The sequence below is a fragment of the Cheilinus undulatus genome, linkage group 19, assembly GCF_018320785.1.
Source record: "Cheilinus undulatus linkage group 19, ASM1832078v1, whole genome shotgun sequence".
Classification (NCBI taxonomy): Eukaryota; Metazoa; Chordata; class Actinopteri; order Labriformes; family Labridae; genus Cheilinus; species Cheilinus undulatus.
In genome coordinates this window covers 18808432-18832210 of record NC_054883.1, presented here as the reverse complement: position 1 = coordinate 18832210, position 23779 = coordinate 18808432, and the positions used below count along the sequence as shown (strand labels likewise).

Here is a 23779-nt window from a genome sequence, read left to right as displayed (position 1 = left end):
TCATTACACACACTACCATTTGTTAAGTGCAGCACACTGGGCCTTTATGGCTCCAGGGCACTTGGCTTTTACCTGCTGCTGCAGAGAGAGGAAAAAAGAGAGGGAGGAGGAGGAGAAAGAGCAACACCTGAGTAAATTTGTCACGTCAGTGTGAGCTCTGACTCACAGCTACCTGTGCGATAATGTCTGTGCGTTCCCATCCCCAGGCCCTCACCTGTACCAAAGGGAACTTAATACATCACCTGTTAACGCAGTAATGCTTTACCTGTGTGGGAGCCGAGCCACTGAGACCCTCTGTTAACCAACAGAGATCCACACAGGCTGTGATGTTTACAAAGCTCACTTTAACCTACATGCGTGGGTGTTTTTAAAACATCTCTGAAGCACAATGGGCAATCAAATGATGAGATATCAGACTAGTAAAGGCTGTAATTGCTCAGCAGCAGAGTTGTATTTATAAAATGACAGGAAGGAGTTACTATGGATCACTAATCAGCTTTCATCTCCTTGGTTAACTGGGTGTTATTTACCTGTGGGGGTGGATCCGTCACAGATTGGTGAAAAAGCAGAGGAGTGTTACTGTGGCCGACCTTGTGTGACATCAAAGAGCGTTCGTGTGTTTTTAACCCCTTCATCTCTCCCGCCCCCTTTTACTTTCACACATGTCATTATCATCACCAGTCATTATCTCCTCTATGTTTTCTCTCTCCCCAGGAACCCCTGATTCATTCTCACAGCTGCTCACCTGTCCGTACTGCGCACGGGGCTACAAGCGTTACAGCTCCTTAAAGGAGCACATAAAGTACCGGCACGAGAGGACCGAGGAGAGCTTCAACTGCCCCGAGTGCAGCTACAGCTTCGCATACCGGGCTCAACTGGAGAGGCACATGACAGTCCACAAGAGTGGACGGGATCAGGTAGATAAAACCAACTAATCAGGGCTGTAAACAAATGAATCACCTTCACTAATCCCCTAAACTGAACATCTACTGCTCTGATATCCTCTGATATCCTAATGATTTAAACATTTTTGATGTTGCTCTCATTGATTAATAATGTTTGTAAATTTATCTTTAACCTTAAATGCTCTTTTGAGAGCAAACTACTGCTCTAATGCTTTTAAAATAGGGTTACATAAACAAAAATGTTATGTTTAATGGAATTATTACGATCAAAGTTTATTTATTTAACAGGTTTTTTAAACAAACCAATGGGGTTTAAATGGTTTTACTGAAGGCAACACATACTGAGCGCACAAAAAAATTCAGATGAAACGACTTACTATAGCCTTGTTTCCATAAAAATTTGGACACTACAAAGAACAGAGCGACACAGAATGTGATGATATGCAAAACATTGAAATGCTATTTTTAATCAGAATATGGTGGGGTTTTTTTTTCATTATTGTGAATGTATGTCTGTTTTAAATTTGATGCCAGAAACACAGTCCAGAATAGTTGGAACAACTGCAAAGAACAGACGGCAACAAAAGACTGGAAAATGAAATATTGATACAATTTTGGGAAAAATTAGGTTAACTTGACTTAGGTTAGCGATGTGACAAGGAATAAAGAGAACATCCCAGAGAGGCCAAGTCTTTCTGAAGTAAAGACATAAAGGGGTTTCAACACCACACAACAGACTATATGCATATATATTTTAAATTCTAACTGATACGCCCGTAAAAATGCAACAGAAAATTACACGACATCCTAACTTTTTGGAAACAGGATTACAAAATAAAATCAGGAAGATGTTTACAAATTAAAACAGAAAACTAACCAGCCTTTATTTGGGACATATAATATGAGAGGGGCCTTTATTTTTTAAAACAAAACATGTGCACGGAAAAGATGTGGAAGATAATAAGATTATAATGTACAACAAACAGAACTTTCAGCTGTGTGGAAACTGGTAATTTATCTAACAAATCAAATTACAAATCACTCATCTGATCTTGCTTTGTGCATCAATACAAGAACCCACTGCACAGCTGTCATGTAAACTAGCTTTATTTTGTCTTTCTTTGATTGATTTTGAAGTCCATGTTTATTCTTTGTGTGCGGATGCATTTTCCCTCTATTTTTGATCCCAAAACTATTTCAATTGTAAATGCAACAAGACCTCTATGTTAGACTTAGCTTTAATTGTCAAAATATCCTGCAATGTTGTGCATGTGCAGATTAGTGGTTATTAGAGCATAGATCAGGCCCAAATATGTCAAAGAAGTTGAAGGAAAATAATTTTTATGTAGTTTTTTGGTTGGCGTTTTTTTTCAGTGGACCTTTGGGGTTTTACATTTTTACTGAGTAAACTTTGAAAAATTGGAATCTGAAATGTATCGAGGAAACAACCTTCCGACTAAAAAGCCATGTCATTTGCAGCAACACAGACAAAATTATCACAATGCAAAAGTGAAAAACTCACATTTTTGTACAAAAATGGCCCGAATAATACTGGAGGTATAATGATTAATGCTGCTTTTAATTATAATAGGCCACAACAGAGAGTTTGGTGTAGACCAGTGGTTCTCTACTGGTGACCAAAAGGTGGGTTGCAAACCTGTTTCCAGTGGGTCGTGAATGCATGTGGGAAAATGTGGCAGAAAAGCCCCTAGAAAGCATACTGACATATTTTTACCTTCATAATAGGTTGGAATAGATGTTTTCAATTCATTATGTTAACTATCAGTGACCCTGGCTTGGGATAACAATGCCTCTTTTCCCACGATAACATGCTTATTTCTCAAAATCTTTGGAACATTGCTAAAAAATTATCATGTGAAATTTGAGTAAAGAGGGTTAGTTTTTACTTGCATGTCATCCAGCTCCCCTGGTTTTGGACTCTATCCACAGTCCTATCTCTCCAGCAGAGGCACTAAAGTCCTGAAAAACTATTGCCCTCCGGATAAAACAGGACCTCAAATTGGGCTGGGGCTTTTTTTTTGAAGTTTTATGGTATTTACTTAAAAGTTAATGAAAGCGTGATTATGTCCATGTTTTTTGTCTCTTCTTAAACATTAACATTTATGCTCCACTCGGAGTAATATGGTAGTATCACTAACATTTCAGTGCACACTACACGTGTATTCTATCAAACATTCTAGCACTACTTCATTACCTGTGATTAGTTTCAGTGGCATACTTGTGGCGCTGTAGTAATTATTCACTGAGAAAGTGATTCTAAATTATGCAAACCTACACGGATGCTTAAGTCTTGTTCCTTCAGCAGCTCGCTTCCAAACACGATAAATAAACATGAGCCTTTGCCCCCGATTGATTAATGACACAGTGACATGAATTAGTAGCAGTTCAAAGGTTGTGTTTTCATTGTGTAGCTCACTAAACGTCCACGCTCTCTCTCTCTCTCCTTGTCTGACAGAGACACATCACACAGTCGGGAGGCAATCGTAAATTCAAGTGCACTGAATGTGGCAAAGCATTTAAATACAAGCACCATCTGAAGGAGCACCTACGCATCCACAGCGGTGAGTGGACAACCTCTGTCACCATGGCAGCATACTGTGTATGGGTTTGTGTGTACAACTGTTTAATCCTGGCCGGACTGACATTTCAATGTCCATTGAGCCAATATTTGTGTTTTATTTATGTTTTGACCAGTCTCTGTGGTTAGATCTCCTTTATTGTGTTTCAGTGCATTGTGAGCTTTTCCTTAATGTACCATAATTGTGTTTCTTTTGGCATTAAGGGACAGCAATTAGAGAAGGGCATTTCCCAATGGTGCCATTACATCAACGTTTAAGCATCATTGAAATGCATTAGAGCTTTTTCCTGCCATCCTGCTCATAGCCCAGCTTGCTCATTTAGCTTCATTCACTAATGGATATCTGTTTCTCTCCCCCCTCTATCTATCTGTTACTCTTTGTGGTTTTATTCAGGAGAGAAACCCTACGAGTGCTCCAACTGCAAGAAGCGCTTCTCCCACTCAGGCTCATACAGCTCCCACATCAGCAGTAAGAAGTGCATCAGCGTCATCTCAGTGAACGGCAGACCACGCTCGGGGAACACCAAAGCCCAAAACCAGGGTCCATCACCGGTGCTGCCCACGCCGCCCTCAGTCCTACGCACCCAGATTAGAGAGAAGCTGGAGCACAGCAAGCCCCTGCAGGAGCAGCTGCCCCTCAACCAGATCAAGACTGAACCTGTGGACTACGAGTACAAGCCAGCGTTGATCACATCTCCACCTTTGACCGCCATGAATGGAGGGATTTTCAATGGAGGTGCAGCGGCCCCTCTGCAGGGCACAGTGCAAGCAGTGGTCCTGCCAACTGTGGGTCTGGTGTCGCCCATCAGCATCAACCTGGCAGACCTGCAGAATGCACTGAAAGTGGCGGTGGATGGAAATGTCATTCGCCAGGTGCTAGAGAGCAACGTCAAAGGACAAGGGCAGATAAACTCGGGGTTAACCACTGGAACTCTCCATCCCCCACAGCAGCAACTCATCTCAGCCATCAGTCTGCCCATCGTGGGTCAGGATGGAAATGCAAAAATCATCATAAACTACAGTCTGGACCCCAACCAGGGCCAGATCACAGCCCAAAACCTAAAGCAAGAGCCTGAGCCGATCTCTCTAACTCAGGCCACAGATACCTTCAAGTCCCAGAAACTCCCTGAAGATCTCACCATGAGAGGCTCCAGGCCCAAAGAGTCTAAAGAAAAAGAGGAAAAGACCACTAAAACTTGTCTCCTGTGTGATAACTGTCCCGGGGGGCTGGAAGCTCTCCACGCCCTCAAGCACTGCAAGAAGGACGGTCTCAGGCTAAATGGAGCAGGACTAGATAAGTCTGAGTCTGCTGTTGCTGCTCTGCTGTCAGAGGGAGGACTCTGCCATCAGCCCAAGAACCTTCTGTCCCTGCTCAAGGCCTACTTTGCCTTAAACGCAGAACCCACCAAGGATGAGCTTGCTAAGATCTCTGACTCAGTCAGCCTACCCATCCATGTGGTTAAGAAGTGGTTTGACAAAATGCAGGAGGGCCAGATATCCCTGGGCGCACCTACACCTCCCTCAGAGGAGGAGGACACCTGTGAGGCTAGTAGTGTGGTGTCTCTGGTCCCAGGGAAGGACACGGCCATGAGCCCCTCTGTGAACCAGGACAGTCCAACAGAAGCAACCCCAGCAGAGGTCAACGGCAGTCACAGCACGCCAGCCTCCCCTTCGCCACTAAACCTTACAGCTGGAGGTCCCATCCCAGCCAAGCCTTCCCAGAGCACTGAGGGACCCCTCGACCTGTCGCTGCCAAAGCCCGCCAGGGAGGAGGCGGAGAGAGAGGTGGCTAAAGCCCGTGTTTACCCCTCCCCTCCCTCTGGCTCTGGTACCAATGCAGATGAACCCCTTAACTTAACTTGCACAAAGAAAGAGGCATCGCCACTCTCAGCCATGGGCAGCAGCCCCATCGCACTGTACGCCAGCCAGCCAAGTGCCAAACCCCTCGACATTGTGACCACAATGCAATGCCTACGGGCACTATCCACTAACAACAAACAGACTATCCTGATTCCCCAGCTGGCTTACTCCTATACCACTACAGCAAGCAGTCCAGCAGGGACCCAGACCCAGGAAACCATCCACCTCAACGGAATCAAGGTGAGCAGTTTATTCTTTACGAAGTAGCAGATGTGCTCCTCTTTCTTTGATGACTATTTTCCAAATATGTTGATATCCTTTGGGGTTAGATCAGGAGCTTCATGCCATTCTTATCAGTGTGATTTTGTATTAAAAATATGACTAAAAAGGTCTATTGACTACCTTTTATCATGAGGACGACTAGACTAAAACCAGTTAAGGATAGCTGTCTGCTTACTGCTTAGCTTAGCATAATAAGGGAAAGAGACGATGTTTACTAACCTGCTGGGTCAGATAGACTTCTTCACATATTCATGGAACATCCACCTGGGCAACACCCCAAAGACGGTGTTTGGGAAGGGCAGAACCTTTTTTTTTTTTAAAATGGAACATGATTGGATGAACTTTCCAACTGCTATGATTGGCCCATTCATTAAAGGCTAATCAAAGCAGCAAAAAGTATGACTTAAAAGACCATTGTTTTCAGGCTTGCAGTACAACTAAAAATGCTTGTAGCTACCGCCTCTTTCTCCTTAAGTGATGCTGATAGGTCCAGTCCTTCTCCACCAGGAGCTCATCAGGTTGACACTTTGCAAGATTATCTGCCTGAAAACAGATTCAAAATATAGCCTGTCCATCTGCTTTAAAAGGTTAATAGTGTAAATAACGTTTTACATGTTTTTCTGTTTTCTAAAGATATATCTTTTCAGCTTTTTATGCCTTTATTCATAGAGAAGGAGAGTGGATGATGTCAGAAACAGGGAGGAGAGATTGGGGAGAGACATGCCAGTAAGCAATAGGCCAGACTTTAAGCTGGGTTGCCACGCACACAGAGTACGACCAAGCCGCTATGCCAGTGATCATCAACTAGCAGCCTAGGGGCCACATCAAGCCCTCAACATCTTCCCATTGGGCCCCCTGAAAATGATCAAATTCAGAGCACGTGCAGAGGAAAAAAAATATGTTATGGTATTTCAGGTATCTTTTTTCCTTCTTCTTTAAATAAACTCCCTGCAGCTTGAAACAGTTTAATCAGGAATGGCTTTATATTTCATCCATTTTTCAGAAATCCACCTGTCAGCCATTATTAGCAAATACGATATATGTTTAATATGTATTTACCAGTCCATTCATGATAAAAAATGGTTGTTTTCTATGTCAGCTTTTGCATATTAGCATCAAACCCAGTGATGGACAACATGGCGGCCACAGAAATATTCCCCTAAAATATCTCATTCGCCCCCTTGTGGCTGACTGCCATATAGGGACTGAACTCACTGTTAGAGCCCAAAGATGATATACATTTGAAAGAAAATAAAAATATTTCAACAAAAATATGTTATTTACACCACCAGGGGTCAATATGTTATTGACCCCTGTGCTATGCCATCTGCACCCCAATGTTGCACTGTCTTTGGTAGTAAATGCCCATGCTTTTTGGTTCAAAAATTACATATAACTTGGGAAAAAGTCAGTATTGAGGACCCAAGATCTATCGTTTGCTGGTTCCTCTTAAGCAGAGATTTAAGCAAAGTCAAGATATTGCCACTCCAATTGTGTGCATAAATGTGCAGGTGTTAATACTGGTCGCTTTTCAACCCCATTTCACAGGAAAAAGGAGTTTGATTAACCATTAGCTACCATCAGATTGATGCCCATGCTAGCATTCAGGAACTAATTCAAGGCTTGCAAAGACATTAATACTCATTTCATACATAAGTAAACCCGCAATAAAATTCACTTGATGTTTTTGTGCTTCTTCAAGCTCCACTGTTTTTCTGAGTATACTGCATCCATCTAATGGGTCTAATCAAACATGTTTTTAACATAAATGTGGTCTTATCCTTCTGGATTTTGAGCATTCACCGTCTTTGTGGTCGCTTTTTAATCAGGACATTAAAACAGTAGTCCAAAGTACAATGATTCTATGACATATGACCTGGAATATAACCATGTGACCTCGTACGCAGCATGACCACTGTAGGTAATTGGTCCATAACTAGTCACTGTTTATAATACAGTCTGGAAAATACTTGGTTTAAAATGTCTGCATCTTCATTAGCTTCCTTAGCCTTTCAGAGGTCCAGCTCCTGCAAACCACTTTTACTCAGAAAACTTATTTAACAAATGAATTGCCGTTCAGTGTCTAATCTGGTCGCCATTTTATGAAGTAAGTGGGTTGGAATCAAGTTGGCTTTTCTCTTTTGGGAGTGATCAGTCAAAGCCTTCAGTCCGGATCATTACTTCTTATTGTTTAGAGGCAACAGAACATGATAGATAGTCTTGAAGCATCTAAAATCTAATCAATAAGTCATATATAGAAATGTCAGAATTCAGCGCTTTGTAAAAATGATAGCCCTTAATAGTTCTTCATTGTGGAGACACCTAATGGGCCTGTAATGATGGATGTAGATCCGTGTGCATGTGAGTGATCTTCCTGTGCTGTCACCAGGAGGACGTGAGGCTGCACTTTGCTGCAGAGCCCCTATTGATCTGCTGGAATCTGTTTAAACTGCACACCTCTGCTGGCCTCATTGATTTATTGTTGTTGTATTATACTTTTGTGTTAAGTGGATTGGCATAGACCTGGCCTATAAAAAAGAGCACTGTGGATTATATATCTTCTCCTTAATATCGCCCCACATCCTTTGACTGCAGCAGTGATGAGTTTTACAAGCCCAGGGAGAGAAGGGGGGCTGTAGGTGTGCTCATAATATGTTTCAGAGCAAGGAAAATATTGGTTAAGTGCTGTTTCACAACTCCCTCCAGAGAGAGCTGTGAGTAGGATATGACAGGGCATCATTTCCTGGAGTACACATGCTGAAGATGTGAACGATTTTTGGTCACAGCCAGACTGAGTTACTGATGGAGCTGCTGAGGTTTTTTTTTACTAATAACTTAATGTGTGGAACATTTTCAAACAGATCTAGTGTAGACTGCTTGCTGCAGACTTTTCCTACATGTATACAGTGGCTATATGAAGTATTTACCCCCTTGGATGTTTCACCCTTTTATTAATTCTGTAAATCATTCATGGTCAATTTGATTTGGCTTTTTTGACAGAATATTTTTTATTTAATGTCTAGGTGATAACAGATTTCTACAAAGTAATGTCCATTAAATATAAAAATGTAATGTAAAATAAGTGACGGAATAAATAATCACTCCCTTCAAGTCAGTATTTGGTAGATTCACCTTTGGCTGCAATCACAGCAGTGAGTCTGTGTAGATACGTCCAATTAGGCTTGCATACAGTATCTGGACACTGCAATTTTACTCCAGTCTTCTTTGCAAAACTGCTCAAGCTCTGTCAAGTTGAACGGGGATCGTGGTGAACCCCTTTTGATGTCCAGCCATAAATTCTCTATTGGATAGAGGCCTTGGCTCTGACTCCAGAATATTCATCTTGTCCTTAAACCATTTCTATGTAGCTTTTGCTGTGTACTACGGGTCATTGTCCTGCTGGAAAATAAATCTTCTCCAAAGTCATAGTTCTCTTGCAGACTGAATAAGATTGTCCTCCGGGATTTTGCTATATTTTGCCACATTTGTTTTCTGTGTACCTTTACAAGCCCTCCAGGGCCAACTGCCAAGAAGCATCCCCACAGTATGATGCTGCAACCACCATAGGCAAACATATCATCTTGTCTGATGCCCAAAAAGCCCCATTTTGGTCTCATTAGAGAGACGAAACAAGTGACCTCTAGTCCGCTTTAAACGGGGGGGGCCTCGGTTTGTTTCCAAACAAACCTTGGTTCCGTTCATTTGTGGTATAAAAGCAAAGCAGATCACTCACTCTAATTTTTGGCTCTCCTTATTTTTTACAGCCCTATTTCAAACACATATTCTACGGACAGTTTGCTCAGCTGTAAAGCTCTGCTGCAAACTGTGCCTAGGTGGGGTGTGAATCTCTCCTTCTCAAGACAATTTGATTCAAATCTCGATTCACAGACTATGATTCAATTCAAACAAGATAATTTCATAATAATCGAAGTTTATTCGATCTTATTTATAAAACAGACTAAATGCCAGGCTTCCTGTGCTAACATTCTGAAATTATGTTGAAGAAAGTTTTCATCACACCCAGGTGACCAGGTGTCTTACTTTGACATTAAATTGGGTACATGTTTGTCCTTCTGTACTTGTAACTTCCTTAGCATTATTAATCTCAATAACAGTACACCTTTTTCCAAGAAGCACAAATTAAAATGAATTTAAAGTCACAAGCAGATTTGGATAGACAGAGTTCTGTGTCTGTTAGTACAGGAGAACAAGGGGTTAAAATAATATTGAAAACAGTCAAATTAAAACAGCTGTCTATACATTTTTTTCCTTTCATGTTTCCTCTTCATGTGAGTACATGTTGCAAAAACATGGTTATTTTCTTTCTCTGTGTATCTGACCGTTCTTGATTGTTTTCATTCTTGAATTAATTCACTGGAGAACAGCTGATCTCCATCTCACTGAAGTCCTCTCTGTTTAATATCATATCAGTGGGCTCAGACGCATTGATTATGTCACCAAATCAATCACCCCCAACAACCAATACAGTTTTAAACCCTGTGAATAAAGGGGCTGTTAGGGTAAATGAAGACTCCCCTGAGTTTAACTCAGAAAATTGTTTATGCTCGGGTCTGTTTTTGCTGCGTTTAGTCTTAGCATCTTGGCTAAACTTTGGCTCCGCTGTCTCAACAGATGAAATTTATGAGCTGCCGTAGACCTTGATCGCTTTTCGTTTAGGCAACAACCAGTGAAACACATCCAGCTACCTAGCGAGCACCTATGGCAAACAGAACTCTTGTTTAAAGGTAAAAGGTCACCGCGGGTTGCACGACATCATAGATGCTGAGCCAGAGCATGGCAGAACGAGCTATCAAACCAAGCAGCAGAGCCTCAATGAACCGATCTATAATGTTTAAACTGGTCCAAAGACTGGTTCGTGCCGCATTTTTACAGATCCAGGGCTCCACGGACCGATGCACTCGGACCGCTGATGTCAAAATCCGTTAACCAATCCATATCGGATTGTCTTTACACCACTAGTGCCTAGTGTTTTAAATGATGGAGTGAAAGCATGCTCCTCTTCACAAAAACGTGTAACAACATTTCTAAATCAAACCCAGCAAGGCTTTCTTCATTATATGTTCAGTAAAATACATTTTCATTCTGGCTTACATAAGGGAAAAGAGTAGTGATAGGACTATATGTGTCTCATTTTGTGGACATTCTTCTGAGGAGTGACTAAAATCTTAGTCAACTACCTTTTTCCATGGGGAAGACTAGATGAAGACTAGCTAAAAATAGATATTTGGTGACAAAAACTCCGAAAACACTTAAGCTTACATGAGAGAGCACAAGCTGTTAGGTAGGGTGATTCTGTAGCTCTTCTAGTAAGAGAATATGTTCTTAATTTTCACTTTAAGTTTTTATAGAAATATAAGGATTTTTTAATGACTAAAACCAGAGTATGACTATCAACAATAGAAATGACTAATATGTGAATAAAACTAAAAGAAATGTTAATCTAATCTAAATTTAGAGTAGGTTTAAAAGTTAACTGCGCTTCTGAATCACTTCTTGATTTTGAATTCCTACTCATTCATCTATGATTTTTCATTTTACTCCAGGAGGAGAGGCTGGACACGGGTTCAGAGGGCGTATCCACTATGGAGGAGCAGAACGACTCGGACTCAGGCCCTCAGAGGAAGAAGATGAAGAAGACGGAAAGCGGCATGTACGCCTGCGACCTGTGCGACAAGATCTTCCAGAAGAGCAGCTCGCTGCTGAGACACAAATACGAACACACAGGTAAATACAAACTCTTGCATGTTTCCCAGCCCTACATGAAAACATGGCCCAAAAAATCAGAACCGGAACTTGTCTCACCATCACGTACTGTCCACTCCTGGGAATGATGAGTCAGAGCGTGAGCAAAAAGGGGATTTTGAGCTTCAGCGTAACGAAGGGTGGACACCTCCATTCCAGCAGGTATTACTCAACATGCACAGAAGAGGTCTGAGAAGTTCTTTCCGCCAACTCCCCACCTCTGCACTGCCAGCTTCTCATGTGAAGCACCAAATGTTGCAAGAGGCGAGCTCTGGTAGTGATTTGGATTTTCTAAGACGATGATTCTGTGGCCAAGTGCAGGTCAACGCTCTCTGAGGCGTTTTTTTTTTCTTTATTGCTCTGATACCTGGCTTGCAAACACAGTTTTCAGCTCCAAATGACCTCATGCTAGGTGAAACTAGCTGCACCCTGCCTGGATAAAGTTTCCTTGAAGGTTTTAGAGTGCATTTGTTGTGTTTTGTTGTATTGTTTTGACATGTTCTCCTTGGATACATTGATGATAGATGTTGTCATGGACCTTAGCCTCAACCTTTTACACAACAGTGTGGGGGGATTCACTGATTGCACTACTGTGATTGGTCTTCCTTCTACTTATTGTTCACTTTTTTTACATTAAACAGGACAGGACACCAAACAGGAAGGAAAGAAAACAGCAAATTATAGAAATAGCAGAATTTCTGAGTATATTTAGGGAAAATAAGCTCATTTAAAGCATGGCATGTAGAAGTGCTGATGGCTGAGAGGTTGACAATAAAGATCTTAATCCTACTGTTATGAAAAATCTATTTCTAAAGAGAATTATTGCCACTGTTTATTGGAAAGTCTGAATTGAAGAACAAAACCAAAATACTTATTACAAAAGACGTATTACAGGCATTATTAGTCAAATTTTTCCACAAACAGCAGCGCTGAGTGCATATTTGCTTGCATTTTTATTCACGTGTGATAAGGAAAAAATCTAATTTTTCCAAAATAAAAGCAAAGTAAGTGAAGAACAACTGTATTTCCCAGCACTGGACAGTAGCAAAGCAAATTTAATGCGCACTGTGCTTTAGTACAATTTTAGAGTGTCTGTGCTTTACTTTAGTTTTATTTTTTAGTGGTAAATGTTGAGCCCTTTCTGCCATTGTTGTCTCAGATAGTCTGTCGTGTTTTTTACGTACATGATCACCAGGAGATCTTCGTTTTTATTTCCTGATTTAGAGGCATTTGGCCTCATTCACCAACCGTTCTAAAGAAGAGTTAGTTCTGAAAACCCTTTTAACTAACCTTGCAAAGCAGATGGATTCACCCATCACCACATATTAATGTTAAAAATGTTTAAAGATTAGACATAAATGTTTAAAAATATGGTTGTTTGATTTTTTTTCAATCTGAATCTTTATGTGGGTGGGGGTCCACCAAACGAGTAATTTTCTCCTAGGAGAGACTCACTCTCCCACACTTTGAAAACCCCTGCTCTAGACTGTTCTAAGATTTTGTTTTAAGAAGAAATTTCTTCTTAAGAACAGTTGGTGAATGAGGCCCAATGTTCTTGGGAAGACATTTGAGGAAAGTCTTATGAAGATGTTGATGAATGAGGCCTCTTTGATTGGACCTTTGATGTTAAGTTGTTAAAATCCACTAAAAGTCCTACCAACCAAACCCATATGTCTGGCATAGTTTGTCAAAACTATTGAACTCCTGTTCTTCAGCAGTCCGACATATGGAAGTGATACCTGAACTTCATCACTCTGCAGTGTTTATTGTTTTCCTCTCATGTCTGTGGTTTTTCACTCAGCATTATTTCATTTCCCTCAAAAAGAGATGCTGATGCATATTTATTTTCTCTCCCTGCAGGGAAGCGACCACACGAGTGTGGCATCTGCAGCAAGGCCTTCAAACACAAACACCACCTGATCGAACACATGCGCCTCCACTCGGGGGAGAAACCGTACCAATGCGACAAGTGTGGCAAGCGCTTCTCCCACTCGGGCTCCTACTCGCAGCACATGAACCACCGCTATTCCTACTGCAAGAAGGAGACACAGGGCCAGGGAGGGAGTCCAGGGAGCCCCCCAGAGGATGACGCAGAGGTCCAGGCAGAGATGGAGGCTCTGAGTCGGCTGCAGAGCCAGCTCCTTGGCCCCTCTCTGCTGGACTCGGATGAACGTGGGAGCAGCACTAGAGAGGACGAGGAGAGCGAGGAAGAGGAGGAGATGGAGGACAGTGCAGTGGACATGAATGACATCCAGGTGGTGCAGATAGGAGACGAAGGAGGAGAAAATGAGGAGGAGATAGAGAGAGTGTTGGTGCAGGAAGGAGCAGAGGAGGAGACAGAGATGGAAGTAAAAGAGGAGGAAGAAGAAGTTGACACGAGGCAGGAGGAGGTGCTGGGGGAGGAAGTGGAGACGATGGATGCAGAGGAAGGAGTGACAGAGGAGAGTGCAGGGGAAACAAACAGTAAGGTTTCTGAAGACTAGAAGGAGACATCACAGAAAGAAGGAGACTTTAAGAGGAACCAGACTTCTCCACGAGACACAATCAGACTCCTCCTCTCCTCACGCAGAGGAGGAACGCAGGAGATGATGTCCGGTCGCTCTGACTGTTCGTTTCAGTTCACTACTGTGTAGAAATCCAGGTGTGCCTGAAAAAATACTAGTGACTTTTCCACAGGAGAATGATGTCTCACTGTTAGAAGAATCCATTTGTAAAAAAAAAAAAAAAAAAAATAGAGACGAACATGGATTTTAACAAATGAAGGAAATGCATTATACAGACTTTGGAAGCTAGAGCCGACACGTTTTAGATAATGTTTTATTACTAAAACACCTTGGATCATTTCTTTTTATCAGTGTTACTAATTTTATCACTCATATTTTAACCTTTAAAAGCTGTACAGTTGGGAGATATTTCTATACCTTTTTATTGCCAATGAACAAAAAAAGTCAGTATTTTATTAAGTTGGAAGGAAAATAAGAAAAATCCTGTGCACTACAAGTGGCTTGGTTTACCTATGGATTGAACAGTTGTGTTTCTACCCTTCAGTATTACCGCACTAGATACACCACGCCATCACGCTAGCTGATGTTAGCATGACATTTCTTTTTGTGTTCTTTTTGATTGGACTGCGAGCCTTAAGAAGAAAACAAAGCAGAGTGAGGAGGGGTCTTTTCACTTAGTTCCTTTTAGACACATTGAGTTTCTTTTCATACCGTGTTTTTAGAAGTTTGACAGTTTGGGAAAATTTGCTTATTTCTTCTCTTGGTAGAGTTGAGAAGGTACATACCACGCTTCTATCTCACAGTAAAGATACAGTTAGCAGATGATTTGGGCTTAAAATGAGGACCAGGATGAGGCAAACAGCCAGTCAAAGCGGAATAAAGCAGTTATTTTATGAAATTACCCTCGATTTTCTATTCCTTTAAGGTTCAAATAAGTGGTTTTGATTTTTTTGGACTAAACATAGCTTTGAGAGTGAGTCTGGCTTATCTATTTACTAGTGTTTAGGATTTTTGATTAATTAGGCTTACCATTGGCAAGAAGAAGCTCAATATTTAGATTAAGAAAGGCACATCACATAGATGCAGGGCAACTCAGAACAGCAGCAAAAAGTAGAAGGAATGCCTGCACATTTGTTAAATACAAAAAGACAAAAAGAAGTTCAATATTGGATGAACCAGCATGGATTCAATCTCTTAAGTCCCTGAAAAGTCACCCAAGTTCAAGGCCTGAGAGAAATCATTCCTATGAAGGCATGGATAGCATCATTGGGATGGTGCAATGGCTAGCTCCAAGAGGAAACACGTGTAAGAGTTTAAGATTTATGGTTCAAATACAAGAACTGCTATCAGGTCAAATTTACCTGAGGTCATTCATTAATTGTGTCCAACCTCATAGTGGTAAAATTTCAAAGAGTTTTCCTACAAGTTAGTTGTGTAGCAACTAGTGACATAAAAAATCTGCTTGCATGAATCCAAATTTTAATAATGGTCATTTATACCTTGAACTGCCAAGTGGGTAAAATTGACCCCATAGGAGAGCATTAGATGTCCCTCTGTTTTTTTTTACACCAACACGTAAATAATAGATGTTGCCATTAAAATACCTTCTCTACCCATGTATCCCATTTTTTGACCCTGAATAGGATAAGTGGTGTAGATAATGAATGGATGGAATCGATCACATGCTTAATTGTTCCCTCAGCACACTTTAATTGGGTCACTGCAGCATGTCCCTGCAGCCATGGGGATGTAAAACAAGTCCACTAGTGCTCCTAAATGCCTTATTTCATTTTAAAAACACTCAAAAGTCATCTGTGTTAATTTTTTTCCTTTTTCCTTTCCAATCCAGAACAAGTATTTTCTCCCATGGCTTAGCTAATGTCAAAATCTTCAATCGAGCTATGGTTCCTTATTTTCTTTCAAAATAAAAGCAGGCCTGTTTCCAAACATGAAGTCAGTTCCCTTGGTGTGAAACAGTAAAAATCCAAAATGAAACAAAAACAGTTAAAAAACTTTGGATTCTCAAAACGCAGCAAAAAGAAGAGATTAATCACAATTAACTGCAGAATTTCTGAGATGAATTGCCTTTAAAAGTTTTAATCATTAGAAAACCCTGTTAGATTTATATCCATTTAGGTGAAAAAACACCTTTTTAAATCACACATTAACATTTACGTTCACTGTTTTATGTGTAAGTCCCTGTGCAGTTTTATTTTTCTGGTTTCAAAAACAGGTGTTAGAGAAAATTGTCTCTCACAGATGCAACAATAGCTCACCATCTTTTTAGCTTTCAGTAACATAAGTTTATTTTCCCAAACTGTCAAACTATTAACGTTCACAGAGAGCATGAAGGGGATTTAAAAACGCCAACCCTCTCTATTCCTTCCCCCCACTCTGAGTCGTATGCAAAAAATACAAGAGAAACATGCATATCAAAGTGCCATTGAATATTGCTGTTGAAGCTTAGCAGCTGTTATCAGGAATCGCCGGGTCCCAGATCAACCAATAAGCCGAAATACTGTCGTCTTTGGCTCGCCGCTGCACCTGAGAGAGCAGAGTCTGGCTTACCACGTATTCATGTATCATAGATTTTACCAGAGCTTCTTTATTCTTAATCTGAGCGGCTATTGAATCTCAGTGCACATGTTTTTCTAATGGATGAAGTTTGATTTCTGTGTCCTGCCTTTTCAAAGCTTATTCAGTGCACTTGTTTAATGCACCCTGACACGCTCTGATGTCTCTTCAGGTAACAAATGAAGGCAAATCTAAAATCCCAGGAGTTTAATTCAACCTGTTTTTACCTGTCAGTATTATTTTTGTGTCTCTTCTGTTGTTCTGTTTCAGTGTGTGTACTGTATGTTTTCAGCAATGGCAGTATTATCCCCGCCCACACAGAGATGGGTATGTCTGTTTAGTCCTAGAGAACTTTTATATTTATGTGTCTTATTTTTTTATATTTCTTTATGGTTATTTATTACACTATGTAGTGTACAATACTGTAGTTTGTATTAATACGATAATATATTTTAGTATGGAAAAAAACATTCAAAGGCAAATAACTGCAGGCCTGGAAAATGAGACTCCGGTGTACTGAAGTATGTTTTTCGAACAAACAAAATGATGTTTTTCCTTGGGAAAAAAGAAACTCCCTGAAAGCCTGAAAATTGGAACCTGTGACCTCTGCATCCATACTCATGTTAGTTTAGTTTTCTTTGCCCTCTCTAATATGAAGCTACTGAACTTTTGAAAACTAATAGTATGTCTAATAGCATGAGTGTGTGCTGTTTTATTGAAGGATTATCCTTAACCACACAAACTGTCCTTTTTTGCCAAGCCAAAATAATATTGACGTATGTTGTTATGTTTTTATTTGTGCCAATTTGTTACTTTATATGTCCGTGTCAAGACCATGCCCACTTTTATATGCCCCCTGCCTTTAACACCATCATCTTTTTTTATAGTGATTTTTTTTTTTTTGGTTGTTTCTTTTATTTTTTGTTATTTTTTATGACTCCCCATCTCACAATAAAATACATCAATTACAAATGGCTAGGTCTCCTCTGGTGTCATTACTGAATGCATTTAAAATTAAAGTTATTGCACACTCTACATTAAATATAACCCTTCTGTTGTTCTCGAGGCAAAAAGACCCGCCACTGTGTATAGAAAAAATCCCCTTAATTATATTTTTTCAACTTGAAATTCGATTACTTTTATTAGATTGACCCTAAGGTAATATAATCAAAAAGGTAATTGAACAGTAGCACATTTAAACATGATGTTGTTTTCACCAACTGAGCACTTAGTCTGGTTAATCAGTGTTCCTGGCTACCATTACACCATGAAGACAAAAGAACACTCAACTCAGAGAAAAAGTTATTGGAAAGTACAAGTCAGGATGGATACAAAAAGTCTCAAGTTACTGAACATCCCCTAGAGTTCATTCAAATCCATCACTAAGAAATGGAAGGAATATGGCACATGTGTAAATCCGCCTAGATCAGGCCGTCCTCACAAACTGAGTGACCGTGCAAGAAGGAGACTAGTGAGAGAGTCCCCCAGGACACCTATGGCTACTCTAAAGGGGTTATAAGCATCAGTAGCTGAGATAGGAGAGACTCTGCATACAACAACTGTTGCCCAGGTTCTTCACCAGTCAAAGCTTTATGGGAGAGTGGCAAAAAGAAAGCCACTGTTGAAGAAACTCAGATTAGTTCACCAAAACTCCATGGTCAAGTGGAAGAAAGTGACGAGACCAAAATGGGGCTTTTTTGACTATCAGACAAGATACCAAACACTGCACATCACCACAAGCACACCATTCCCACTGTGAAGCACTGTGGTGGCAGCATCATGCTGTGGGGATGCTTCTTGGCAGTCGGCCCTGCAAGGCTTGTAAAGGTAGAGGATAAAATGAATAATGAAAAATATCTGAAAATCCTGGAGGTCTAGTCTTCAAGACTGAAGAAGGCTTGGAGGGTGTGGGGGTTGGTCAAAAGCCAAATAATATTGACCACGACTGATTCATCAAATCAATAAAAAACATTCAAGGGGTAAAACACAAGGGGCTGAGTACTTTTTAAAAGGCACTGTATAGGGAAAAGGGAGAAGGAAATTTGATAATGGACACAAACTAGCTCTTGTCTCTGACAAAGCACATAGCGGTCATAATTTAAGATGGCCAGTCAGATCAGGTTGATCACCCCCTAGACTCTCCCCTGTTCATTTGACAATTGTTGATGCAGGCAAACAATATCTGCAGGTTAAAGAATCATAGAGGCTTTGTGGTTAACTATCGTCTTCTTTAGAATATAGTCATCAAACTTAGCATTAAAATGTCTTTGAAGTTGAGAGGGCTTTGATTAGAAATGTCAGCCTTTTATTTTAAACTTTACACCAGTATTCCAATATTTGACGTTCCCTTTCAGGGATCAGAGCCCCCCGTTTCAGTCCAGTCTGTGTTAGCAGCCCAGCCCAAGGTCAGCCCTATTGATCCAGATTAGGTTTCCAGGAGGGTCGACCCTCCTCCAGCTCCCCCTCAGCCCCTCCACCAGCATGAATTAGTAATGGAATGGACTAAAAATCCATAGTCTGTTGAGGAGCTGAAAATGATACAATAGCTGGTGAACATATTTGATAGTTCTCTGCCTCCCACTTGGATGTTTCTTGTCTTCCAGGAAGCAGCAACTCATTCTGCTTCCAGGACAGGGGCTGTTTCCAGAGAAGCCTTTAAAACCCCACAGAAATCTGGGTAAAATTGGTTGAAAACGTCTAACCAGACATACTCAAAATAAACTGAATGCTATTATTTGGAGTACAAGCACATACAAGGTGGCTTTAGAAGGGTAAATTTCTTCCCAAACTGTCAGACTCACTGTAGCTGCTAATGGTATTGAGTAATACAAAATGAGTTATTTTTCATCTTAATTTTTATGGTGAAACAGAGGCTTGTAGCTAGGAGGGATAAGCTGGAGAACTCACCTGGACCAAAGCATGAAGCCTTAGCCAGTTCAGGTTCAAAGTTGATAACAATAGCAGAGAAAATGAGGATTTGACACCTGTTTTTATGAGGATTAGTCCAGGTGTTTTCAAACTGGAGACTCCAAAAATGACCCTTGGTCATATACATACTGTAGGTATGCAGTCAAAGGCCCTGTTAAAAATGAAAATGATATGTATTTTTCATAATTAAAAAGTTATTCTGAAATGTGTGTGGAATCAATTACTTAGGTAGTGTGCAACTCAATCCAGAAAATGAATAGTTATATTTTGTGGCGCTGAACAGAAATTTCCTACGTCCTAAACGTAACACAGCTCCTTTCCTCTACCGGGACCAGGGGTAGCTGGGCATTCCTATTGGGTTACAATGTTGATTGACAGTGTCATCAGCCACTCAAATTTGATGTGTTTTTGACAAACAGCCCCAGGGCCAGCAGAGGTTCTTGGGTCTGTTAGAAAAGTCCAAAAAATGACATCCTAAGTCTTTTCCTACCCACTTTTCCTTAACCCCAGTGAAAAACGTCACAGCATCAAGGAAAGGTGGGAGTAATGGTTTTACAGTTTAATGGTGAAAAACTACCCCCACAGCATGATGCTGCCACCACCATGCTTCACTGTTGGGATGGTATTGGACAGGTGATGAGTGGTGCCTGGTTTCCATCTGACCCAACATTGAGAATTGAGTCCAAACAGTTCAATCTTGGTTTCATCAGACCAGAGAAGTCCTTCAGGTGCTTTTCAGCAAGCTCTTTCATGCGTTTCGCACTGAGGAGAGGCTTCCATCTAGGCATTCTGCCATAAAGCCCAGGTCGGTTTTGGTTGCTTTGCAGCAGTCCTGTCTCTGACCTCTGCAGGCGGTTCCTTTGACCTCAAGGCTCGGTTTTTGCTCTAAGATGCATTGTCAGCTGTGAGGCCTTCTATAGAGAGGTGTGCATTTCCAAATCATGTCCTATCAATTTAATTTACAACAGGTCGACTCCAATCAAGGTGGAAGTACATCTCAGCAACCAACAAGAGAAATGGGAGGAACCTGAACTAAATTTCAAGTGTTGTTGCAAAGAGTCTGAATACTTACGTGCAGATTGATGAGAGAAAAATGAATTCAAACAGTCGCAGCATCAGGCCACAAGGGGGTTCTGATTAATGTCTGAATGTAAATGAACAGTCATTTTGTAAATAACTGAATTGGTGCAGTTGTTTGATGTGAGCAGGTTTAGAGATATCCCGTCTTAGCTTCTCTGTTTGTCTGAAGCAGTTCAAGAAATAGTTCTACCTGAGCCTGCAGGACTGTGTGTTCATGTGTGACGTGACAGAGAAGCTTTGACCCTGCTATTATGTTGAATGAGTCCCTAGAGACTCTTGAAAGAGGGGGCTGGCTGAGGAATAATGCTTTATAGGACAGCTAACACCATAACATTACTGTGTCAAACTGTTCCAACAGCATCTTGTAATTGTGCCTATTATAAATGTCTTTAACAAAATTCACAGCAGCACTCTCAAAGTCCAAAAAGGTCGCCATGCATCGCCTGTGGCTTCGCGTTCAGGATGCGAGGCCCTTTTTACAGGCTTTCAGTCCAATCCAGGACTTAAAGCCAAGACATTGCCATATGTTCTGCTGGGCTCAGCATTTCAAAGGAAAATTGAAAAGCTATAACTGCTAAGAGGATATGGAGTGCTCTTGCCAATAATGGTGCAAAAGCCTGATGAAGTATCATGGCTGCCGGGGCTCTGACACTGAGCCAAACCCAGGGGGGCCGCAGCTCCCCGGGGAAATTTAGAGGAAAGCCGGGAGGAGGAGGAGGAAAGAAAAGCCCATGCTCAGGAAATAGCAGTCACTTAAATATCATGTTCATTTACTCAAGCACTAAAGAGCAGAGCATGCACACAGACATTCAGTGTGAGTGTGTGAGTATAAAGGGGCAGGTTAATATGCCACTTCACCTGACAAATGACTGTTTCAGAGCTCCATTTTTAACACAGCGGTCAGCAGAAGCTCAGATTATAACTGGAAATCAATTTATTTACACATACAACATGAGAAACACACAGGAAACATCTGAATATACTGCTGCTGTCTGCAGACATGTCAAACAAAAGCATTAGAGTCAACATTAAACAGCAGAAAACTCTTAAATGCATCATTTAACCTAACTTTAAACCAGTATATCTAACTACATGTTAACAGCTTAATGTTAGAATTACATCTGTGTTCAACTTTGTAGTTACACTGTGCATAACATGCCATATAAACCTGATCATATTAAATAACAGGGAATCAGCTGTTTGAGCTGTCTGACAGAGACAATCCAATCAATTCCTGACCTATCAGTGGGCTCATTGATCTGACCTTCACCTGCTAAATATTTCAGTCAACAAATTAGACTGAAGCTAATACAATACATTTGCGCAGGCAGGGTCTTTGTCCAAACATTTTAAATCTGCAATTCCAAAAAAGTCAGTACACTGTCAATTCATCCATCTTCTTCCACTCATCTGGGGTTGGATCGCAGTGGCAGCGGGCAAAGCAAGCCAACAAAGACATCCCTCTCCCCCATAACACTTCCCCCTTTCTCCTGAGGGATTCCAAGGTGCTCCCAGGCCAGATGGGATCCCTCCAGCAAGTTCTGGGTCTGCTCCCTGTAAGACGTGCCCATAATATCTCCACAGGAAGGCGCCCAGGAGGCATCCTGATCAGATGACCGAACCACCTCAACTGGCTCCTTTCGACGTGTTGGAGCAGCAGTTCTACTTCGAGATCCTTCTGGATGTCCAAGCTCCTCACCCTATCTCTAAGGCTGAGCCCAGCCAGAAATCTCATTTCATCTCACCTGCTCGTATCCGCGATCTCATTCTTTCGGTCATTACCCAGAGTTCATGACCATAGGTCAGGTTTGGGACATAGATCGGTCGGTAAATCGAAAGCTTTGCCTTTTGGCTCAGCTCCCTCTTTACCACAATGGTATGGTACAGCGCCTGCAAAACTGCTGTCGCTGCATCAATCTGCCTGTCAATCTCACGGTCCAATCTACCCTCACTCGTGAACAAGACCCTGAGATACTTGAACTCATTCACTTGTGGCAAAGACACCTCCTCACCTGGAGGGAGCAACCCACCATTTTCCAGCAGAGGACCATGTCCTCAGACTTGGAGGTGCTCATTCTCATCCGCTTCGTGATTAAAAATTTGTGCTCCCCAAACTGGAAACCCTCCTCCGCCCACTGTGCCTTGAGATCTTGTCCATTAAAATCACAAACAGCACCGGGAACATGTCTGACTTTGTGTTAAGGACACTGTGTAAAATGTAACTAAAAACAGAATGCAATGATTTGCAGTTGTAGATTGGTTGTGTTGCCTGAGCATTTCGCTCTGGCAGGCATCTCTTGCAAATGACTTGACTCCTGTCTAAGTTTGTACTGTCTTCAATGTTTTGCAAGCTAAAATAAGTCCACACATCCACTATGAATGCAGCAGAAGTAGCTCTGCTGGGTAGGCACGAGCAACCGGCTCGCTCAGACCTGAAGTCTAGCATGATCTCATTGTCTAAAGAGAGGAGAAGAGGGAATAGTCAACTGCCTGCAGCCAACTAGCAGTCAGAGGGTGAAATTACACCACAAACTATCGCACCAAGAAAGTAAATTATTAATTAATTAAATATCGATACTGCTTTTTAAAATATCAATACAGTCTCGTGCCAGGAAATAACATGATATTTCAGTGTACTGATATTTTGTCCCACCCCTACTATCCAGTCTCCAAGTCCCTGCCACTGAAAAACACCCTCACAGTATGATGCTGCCACCACCCATCACTGTTGGGATGGTATTTTGCCGATAAAGAGTGGTGCCTGGTTTCCTCCAGACATAATGGTTAGAAATGGTGCTAAACAGTTCAACCTTGGTTTCATCAGACCAGAGAATCTTGTTTCTCATAGCCTGAGAGTCCTTCAGGTGTTTTTTTTTTGTTTGTTTGTTTGTTTGTTTGTTTGTTTGTTTTTTTGCAAACTCCAAGTGGATATGCATATGCATATGTTTTGCAGTGAGAGGAGGCTTTTGTTTTGCTACTCTGCAATAAAGCCCAAATCGGTGGAGGCCTGCAGTGAAGGTTGTCCTCCTGGAACTTTTTCCCATCTCCACACCGGATCTCTGAGGCTCCATCAGAGTGCCTATCATGTTCTTGGTCACCTGTCTTACTAAGGCCCTTCTCCCCTGATTGCTCAGTTTTGCAGTCAGCTCTTGGAAGAGTCCTGGTTGTGCTAAAGCATTTTTATTACGTTCACTTTTCTACATTTACCCTTAACTTCTATATAACACAAGCTTGTCTTTCTGTAGTTTTGTTCTTGTTGAAACACTTGATCAACCAAGTTTATT

General features: G+C 41.3%; 1 protein-coding gene across 2 annotated transcripts in view; it reads left to right on the top strand.

The window, feature by feature from the left end:
- The window catches only part of zeb1b (zinc finger E-box binding homeobox 1b), an 84618-nt gene extending 67157 nt beyond the window's left edge, over positions 1-17461 (top strand). For both annotated transcript variants that reach the window (XM_041813936.1, XM_041813937.1), the window contains 5 exons: positions 715-917; positions 3382-3487; positions 3899-5604; positions 11211-11391; positions 13270-17461. In XM_041813936.1, coding sequence (XP_041669870.1) covers positions 715-917; positions 3382-3487; positions 3899-5604; positions 11211-11391; positions 13270-13892 — 2819 coding nt within the window. In that variant the 3' untranslated portion in view covers positions 13893-17461. The remainder of the gene's footprint in view (positions 1-714; positions 918-3381; positions 3488-3898; positions 5605-11210; positions 11392-13269) is intronic.
- Positions 17462-23779: the final 6318 nt, after the last annotated feature.